Below are 8,181 nucleotides of genomic sequence, written 5' to 3'. Positions count from 1 at the left end.
ATGAAGGTCCACTGTCTGTTGTTAAACTCAGACAGCATAAAGTCAAACAGTATGCCGGTCATTCCTGCCACTTATTACGTTGCTAACGTCTTGATTTAAGCTTTAGTTGTAAACTGCTGAGCCGGTTTCAAAGATTTCTTAAGTGGCAAGCTTGTTGGTGACATTCTGCATGGTCACTATAGGTCACAACCCTCTGTTTAGATAGTTAGCACTCAAAGTCTCATATAATTGTTCCAATGGGCTTCCATAAACTGAGATGGAAAGGCTCTGATGTTTGTTTTTGTAAGTCACATGTCCAAAGAATTTATTTCGAATCAGCTTATTTGTTTTTGTATTTATTTCTGCACTTTTAATTTATCTTGTCCTCACAGTAATGCCAGAAGGTTGACAAAATTCCAGCCATGACTGTGGTAGTGAATATCTTTCAATATATGTAAGTAGACAAGTCATATCAAGAATGAATCTCTCTATACAGGGAGAGAATTGTTTACTCAAAACACAAAATAATTAAGTCTTGAAATGATGAATGTGTTCCTAGATTCCCAGTATTGGTGGTGTCCATAGCTGTGGTACTCCTCTGCTTCTATCTGCACGCAAAAAAGAAAAGAGCAGCATATGACGTCACCATGCCAACACAACATGGCAACACATCTTCAGTACTCCATACAATTTCTTTGCCTGAAGATCAGGCAGAAGAGGAAAGACAATACGACAGAGTCCCTCCTCGATACAGCACTGTGGATCACCCACCACCATACTCGCTGGTGCGTGAGCCCTCGCTACCATCAGCCACTGTTATTGGATCCCTGCACACACATCTAAACACAGAGGGTTTTTTTCTGAGTCACAAAATCAGATGAACTTCTAGATAGACAAATTATGGTTCTTTAAGTGGATGACAAATATCTATCAACTTTTTTAACTTCAATTAAAATCAAGTTCACTAATTACCATGTTATATTTAATTATAACTGGAATTAGTGTCCACTGACTTTGTGTAGTCTTGTCCTCACCATGACATGACCCAGGCTAGCTGTTGCCAGTCTTTGTTTTAAGATAAGCTAAGAGGTTGCTAGCTGTAGCTTTATATTTAGTGTATAGGAGCATGCATGTATCAATCTTTTTCTGACTCGGCTAGAAACCTAATTAGCCCAAAATGTCAAACTTTTCTCTCAACACTGAAAAATGTTCTGTGTCATTAGTAATTTACAGCTTATGGCTCATATGATTTTATATATCAATAGCCTACAAACATTGCGTAATTATTTTACTTTGAACTTCCCTTCATGCAGTTTGACCCCAAGCTGACAAGCGTTTGGCCAGGGGGGGCGCCACCTGCCTACGAGATGTATCCGATAACACTGCCTCTGGCACCTCATCACTGGACAACACCCACAGGACCTCTGCACACAACCCGACCATCCTCAAGCAGCACCCATAACCACCCCCAGCCACAGAGGTTACACCAGGCATCTAGCGGTTAAACAACTGGCAACACACGCTGAGGACGCACCTTGTGTTACTTCTGTGTATTTTGAAAAATAGTTTTTATACAATTTGATTTTAACTTAAATATTCATTTTCATTAATATTAACTGTAGACATTGAAGCAATATTCTCAACATTTTCAATTTTAATACATTTTTATATGAACATCAAAACTACAGTGTAGTTGTCAAACTGCATCTACACACCAGCAGAATCATCAAAGCACCAAGTGTTTCTCTATGTTATACTATATACTCTTTATTACAATACAGTACTTACAAGTTTTAGGGAAAATAAAATAAATAGTAAATAAGTTGCCAGTATTATTATTTTTTTTCAATTTTCTAAGACGGAACAGTGATAGAGTGTTTCCTTGGCTTTTGAACCATGTTAAGGCAAAAGTATGAATTTGAAGCCACTCACTGATAAATATTTTACTGTTTGTACATCAAAAATAACAAAAAATGTGACAACTTCCATCAATTGTCCAACCTGTAATGTTAAGTCATTTTTGCCTTCATTATACAATCAGTGCATACTGTAGGCTACTTCTTTTCTTAATAGTTTTTTCTTTGAGAGTTTAAGTGTTCTCAGTGCTACAAATAAAACTCCAACAGAATCAAGCAGGCAGCAGTCAGACACTGTGATCCATTCACTGGATCCCCTCACTGTCAAACAAACCGGAAGCTTTACCAGCTTAAGACAACAAATGTACAATGTAATCAACACTGAAAAGGAAACAAAAAAAAACGAGACTTCTAAATTAATGCAAAATGTCTCAACAAAAGTTTTCCACCGCTCTCGCTGTGTTTACGTATCAGTGTGTGTGTTCATTTGAGCGTGTGTGAGTAGATATATTGCATGTATGTTTCTTTTTAAATTAACTATTGCTGTTCATTTTTCAAATACGTGGAGACATACAAGATAAAGCACATTTCATAGATAGAACACATACAATCATACTGTATGATCAAATGGTAAAATATAGAGAATTTAATATAAATATGACATTTGGTATCTTTCCTTGACCAATCTGTCCTGTCAATCCAATGTAAACATTACACTACATAAAGTAGGAAAGGCTAAAAAGTTCAATATCCTTCAACAAAAACCTTCAACAGAGCACTGTTATCTGTGAAACATATTCTTTACTCTACGTCTATTTCCACGTTAATGATAACATACACACACTCACTCACACTATTGCACTAAACCTCATAATAGACTCTAAATCCTTCTCAACCGATATCAATAAAATCATTCCAATTCAGACAAATAAAATACAACTTGACATCAGGCTCAACAGAGGAACACTAAGTTTGTACAAAAATGCTCTACATGAGGCTGGTCATTCACACTGAATCATGATGCTTGGCCCTTCACTACAGACCCCCACCACCAATAACTGCATGAAGACAGCCCCTCCGGAGCTACCAATGTGAAATCGTCCTCCGACCTTCGACCTGAGGCCCTGGCAACGTGCTGTTGAGCCCTTGGCGACTTTCAGAAGACCCAGCTGACAGGCACCCACTGCTGCTCCATTGACAGTTTGTCCAGCGCCAACCGTAGGCTTCGAAACGCAGCTTCCAAGCCGTCGTTTATAATGCAGAGGTCAAAGTAATGTCCATAGGCCCGCTTAATGCGCTCGCTCTCGTCCACCGTCCTCTTTAGTTCAGAATCCTGTAGGGAGCGGTGCAGGACAGTGACATGATTAGGTGAAACTAAATGCCATGAGCAGTAAAATTGGTACACAACTGAAATCTAATTAGTTTTTATAATTGAAATGGCATAAATCCAACTTTCTTGTAAGCATTCCTCTATGCTGAGTAAATCAACTCATTTGGTATTGCAGTTACTTAAACAATGAGCTTTTCTTGTGATGCATTTCAGTGTTTGTACTGTTTAGGAGCACAACATGTAACCTTTTGGATGATTCTAAAGGTAGCACAACAGACTTTTGAAGCCCCTGAAAACTTGGTTCTACATCCTAAGTATTTCTCTTTAAATTAAAAAAAATAAAAACACACATTTTAAGGTATAATTTATTAAGAGTTCAACACTCTAACGCTAATCTGCTTCATCAGGACTGTCCGGGTGTGGTGTAATCACATTTGTTCAAAAGGCAACACAAGCAAAACCACCACCGCTATCATCGCATTTTCAGTCAGATGTTGCTACATTTTAATTAGTGCACCAAAATACATCACATCACCTTTCACCAACCAACAAAGCCCCGCCCACATCAACCCAGTGCAAAGAGCACAGAGACAGCAGAAACAGCAACTGTGTGTTTATGCAGAGGGATGAATTAGAGAATGTGTTTTCAGGGTCTTTAAGACAACACACACTCACCGTTAACTGTTTTGTGACCACTCCTGACTCAATTGCTGACCTATTCATAGCTTTTAGAACCTCAAAATCCGGAGCCTCAATGAACACAACGTAGGGCAGGAACTCTGACGTCCGCAGGACTTTGAGAGCCTTCAGAGACAAAACAAATGTATATGAGATATTTCACAGTCACTGCATCAATGCACAGCGAGCAATGGGAATAGCAAATTCTAACAATTATAAAACTGAGAATGTGATTAAAATGCAGCTGAAGTATCTTCATCTAACAAATGTATCAATACAATGTATCATATGCTAATGTGTGTAAATAAGATTAGCAGAGTGTTTCCAGCGAATAATGCTAATCATCATCAAGAGATCATTTCTAATAAATATTGATGATCAGCCTGAAAATACTTCAGTAGCAACAAGCTGTACATAATTGGTATGACTTTAGAACATTAAGGCAGTTTCATTGGAAAACATGATAAATAATGGATAGAAGTTTGGATGAGAAAGGAACAGAAGTAAACGAAGGTAAGCAAACATATGTGAGCTTCCTCTACCTGTGGGTTGACGTCCAGGATGCAGATCTTTCCTGTTTCTATCACCTCGTGTATAGAGTTAATCTTGGTGCCATACAGGTTCCCGTCGTACTCGCCATGCTCCAAGAAACGACCGTTTTTGATGTCGCACTCCATTTCGCTGCGGGTCATAAAGGAGTACATCTGGCCATCCCTTTCATCCACCTTTGGTTTTCTGGAGGTGACTGAAGGTTAAAAGAGGCAGATATAAATCATTTCCAGACAATAACTGGTTAAATGGAAGGATGAAATCACAAAAAGAAAGGGAAGAAAAAGATTATAGAAAAAAAAAACACTTCAAAACAGGCTGGCAGACTGGAAACCAAGATGACAAATAAAGACATTTAAAAAACAAAAACAGTGCAAGCTACACAATGACAGATGGATTTTGTATCATTGCATGCGGTTTTAGCGTGATGATGAATGGCTGCACTCACAGGGGATGGTGGTGCCATAGCGCTGGGGATCCGACACCAGCAGCTTATTTTTCAGACTGCGACGGCCGACCCCTTGCGCACCAATCAGAACCAGTGTCTTCCTCCTGAAGGGCGGGACCTTGGCAACCTCTTCATATATCCGCAGCTCATGGCGATCAAATTCTAGTCAGAAACCAGTAATTAGGGAGCTGAACACAATAAAACACAATAAACATGCTGTCCAATTCATGCAAAACAGAGACTGTGGTGAGTTTGAAGTACCTGCATTCTTGGTAGTCAAATACATCATCTTTTTTTTCTTCTTACCACCCATCCCAGCACATAGAGGACCTGAGACAGACAGCAACACACAAAACACAATAAAACCTACAACCCTGGTGCTTTTCTCTGCCAGCCACTTCAACAAAGTCCCTGTTAAAATGATGTACTGTCAAGGTGAAATGTCTTTGAAAACACTGCTGGGTCATAAATCATAAGTCTGAGAGGGTCATAGGGAGACAGTACCACTAGGTGGCACTGTGCACCAATATTGATCAGTCTATGCAGCCTGTCTGCTGCCAGAGAACACCTGTGACTAGGGATCTGCTGAGCGTCTGTCCAATATGGCAGATTATTTTGCCACTGAGGGAGAATTTCTTCTAAACAGAGACATACATGGAAGCAAACACGGTTGTCCATTTTCATACAACAAATACTGTGTGCACCTTATAGCAAGAGTGATAATTAAGAAGTATTTTTCTAAATTGAATAGGAATTGGATCAACAATTTCACCTGACCACACCATCCAAAAATAACCAGTTTGAATTTTTTATTCAAATCATGCTCTCAGTTGGGATAATATGTGGAAAGGGTGCAAGGAGACAGATGTGTCCTTCCCAGGCTCCAAGGGCAGTACAGTTAGGTTGTCATCTTCCTCTTCTCCACAAGTGAAGGGCATGCGGCTGGCTGTGACTCACCACCTGTTTTGTGGCTGTTGAGGACTCGGTACAAAGCAGATAAATCTAAAGGAACACAGCCTCTTTTCAATCCACAACTCATAAGAACAGAGATGATTATTGATCAGCTTTGTATTCACAGGGGTCTTATCACCACTCCTGAATCAACGCTCCTTCTCGGAGAGGGCTGTTTGTGAACGTCAGACCCTGCAGCTTAATAACCAGCAGATTGGATCAGGCCGCCTGAGTCACGCCGTTGCTCATTACCAGTTCTCCAGTGCTCACTGACAGAGTAACAGACTGGAGAGGTGAGAGGAGGATGAGTGGCCCGGCGCCAGATGAAATGCTTGTATGATATGGAGGGGAACAGATGTTCTCTTTGTTGCTGGTGTGTCTGTGCAGCGAGGAGTCTGCGTCGAATCTGCATAATGAGAAGTGCTTCTCTGCTCTGCTGCGTGCTGCTGAAAGGCGTACCTGTGGTAGCGAGCTCCAAATCTCTCTTCACGAACGCTTTCCTCTTCTCCTCGAGCAGCTGGCTAGGAATTAGACCCGCACTGCCTCCCTCTATGTGACAGGCCTGTGAGGGGAAACACGCAGAAGAATGAGCGGACAAGCATGTGAATAAAAACTCTTTTTGGTCTTAGCTTAAGCAATTGATGTTGAATATCTTTGTATGTGGTTGAAATATTCTGGGGACAGTACTGACCTGCCACCAGTTGAGGTCCTCCTGGTTGAAAATCTGCAGAATGTCCCCACTACTGAAGCTAAGCCCTGCTTCTTTACAGGGAATCAGGTTATCATGGGATGGGTCGTAGTCAAAGTGACACTTTACGAAGGCCTAAATGGATAAAGAAGTTGAAAAGAAAAGGAATGTTTTAGTAAAATTGCTGTAATGAATGTCAAAAGAGGCAGGTTAGACAAAAAAAATTTTTTGAATAAACAGCCTGGAAATACATTATATACCTATGCACCCTCTGGTAAGGTGTATGAACATGATCTGTGGTGGATGGATTGGGTGAGTAAGGGTCCATCACTATGAAAAAGCCTTTCACACTTAAAGCCTGCTTCATCTCTTGGCTCACTTTCCCGACATCTCAAGACTACAGGATTCAGCTCACAAACCAAACCATCCCATGTATCCCAACCCCCACTGACAGGACAAGGAGTCTGAGAGACAGAAAGACAGACAGAGAGAAAGAGAGAGAGAAAGAGAGAGAAAGACAGGGAGAGAGACACGGAAATAAAGAGAGAGAGAGAGCCAAAATCTGTAGCCATGGCAACCATCCCCTCCCCCCTCTGCACTTGACGCCTTTTTCGAGTACTGAACTGATGCATGTACAAAAAGGCTGCCAGCCCTTACTGTACTACGTGAGTGGGTGTGTGTGTATGTGTGTGTGTGTCTCATTCCCCTATAAAGGACACACTTAAACACACACACTCTCACAGTCTCAACTGGCCAAGGGGAGCTGTCAGTTGAGTTTAGTCACCATGCGATGACCAAGCTTGAGGCGTCAAACACAGAGAGCTGGATTACACTGAGAGAGAACTTTTGGGAGCAACTCTAATCATCGCAACTCCTCACACGGTGTAAGTTCCACCTACACAGCTCTTTACAGTGTGAGCACAAGCAAATCACTCTTTAATATGTCTGACAGACAGTCGCTCTAACGTGTTGGAGTAGGCGCTTTGATATCCGGAGCCAATAACACAAAAAAAGGAAAACTAAACACTCTGGTGTTCACAAAGCAAAGGTTTTAGGATGATATACTGCAGAAATGTCTTCTCCATGATACAGGACTCAAAACACACCCTTTTTCAGTGAATAACCTTAAGAAATGGGAGGGTAATATGTTTTCTTACATGAAAGCAATCTTAAAGCATTATTGTGAGATTGGCTGCTTCACTCACCGTGGGAAAAATCATCTGGATATGTGATATCTGTGAGTCCACAGCGATGCTAGCAGCAGTGAGTCTGTACTTAAGCACAGCAGAGCTAAATGCTAATGCTCACAATGACAATGCTAATATGCTGATGTTCACCAGGTATAGTGTTTACCATCTTAGTTTTGCTAATAAGCAATTAATATAAAGCACAGCTGGGGCTGATGGGAATGTCTTTAGTTTTGTATTGGACAAGTTAAACTTTTGACCTGATGATGGTGCTAGAGAAAAAGTTAGTGTAGTTATTATAATGCAACCTGTGGATGTGCGAATGTGAAAGTTTCATGGCAATCCATCAAATAGTTGAGACATTTTGACTTAAAACTAAAAATGTCAACTCAGCTGGTGCTGGAGGAAAAGTGAGGGAGACATCATCTGGGTACAACGCATATCATTACAAAATGTCACAGTAATCCATCCTACAGTTGTCGACATATATCACCTGGAAGTGGTGGACTGACTGA

The 8,181-nt window shown here is 40.8% G+C and overlaps 1 protein-coding gene across 2 annotated transcripts in view; it reads right to left on the bottom strand.

Moving 5' to 3' along the window:
* Positions 1–1,839: 1,839 nt before the first annotated feature.
* Positions 1,840–8,181, bottom strand: part of mpp2b (membrane protein, palmitoylated 2b (MAGUK p55 subfamily member 2)) — a 37,832-nt gene continuing 31,490 nt past the window's right edge. For both annotated transcript variants that reach the window (XM_035658657.1, XM_035658665.1), the window contains 7 exons: positions 6,483–6,614; positions 6,251–6,353; positions 5,102–5,170; positions 4,841–5,002; positions 4,386–4,588; positions 3,841–3,969; positions 1,840–3,168 (listed from right to left, as the gene is read on the bottom strand). In XM_035658657.1, coding sequence (XP_035514550.1) covers positions 2,992–3,168; positions 3,841–3,969; positions 4,386–4,588; positions 4,841–5,002; positions 5,102–5,170; positions 6,251–6,353; positions 6,483–6,614 — 975 coding nt within the window. In that variant the 3' untranslated portion in view covers positions 1,840–2,991. The remainder of the gene's footprint in view (positions 3,169–3,840; positions 3,970–4,385; positions 4,589–4,840; positions 5,003–5,101; positions 5,171–6,250; positions 6,354–6,482; positions 6,615–8,181) is intronic.

This window comes from Morone saxatilis, unplaced genomic scaffold (assembly GCF_004916995.1).
Source record: "Morone saxatilis isolate NCDOM2014 unplaced genomic scaffold, NCSU_SB_2.0 Contig1, whole genome shotgun sequence".
NCBI classification, from domain to species: domain Eukaryota; kingdom Metazoa; phylum Chordata; class Actinopteri; family Moronidae; genus Morone; species Morone saxatilis.
The sequence above is the reverse complement of the archived record's forward strand: the minus strand, read 5'-3'. Positions and strand labels throughout refer to the sequence as shown.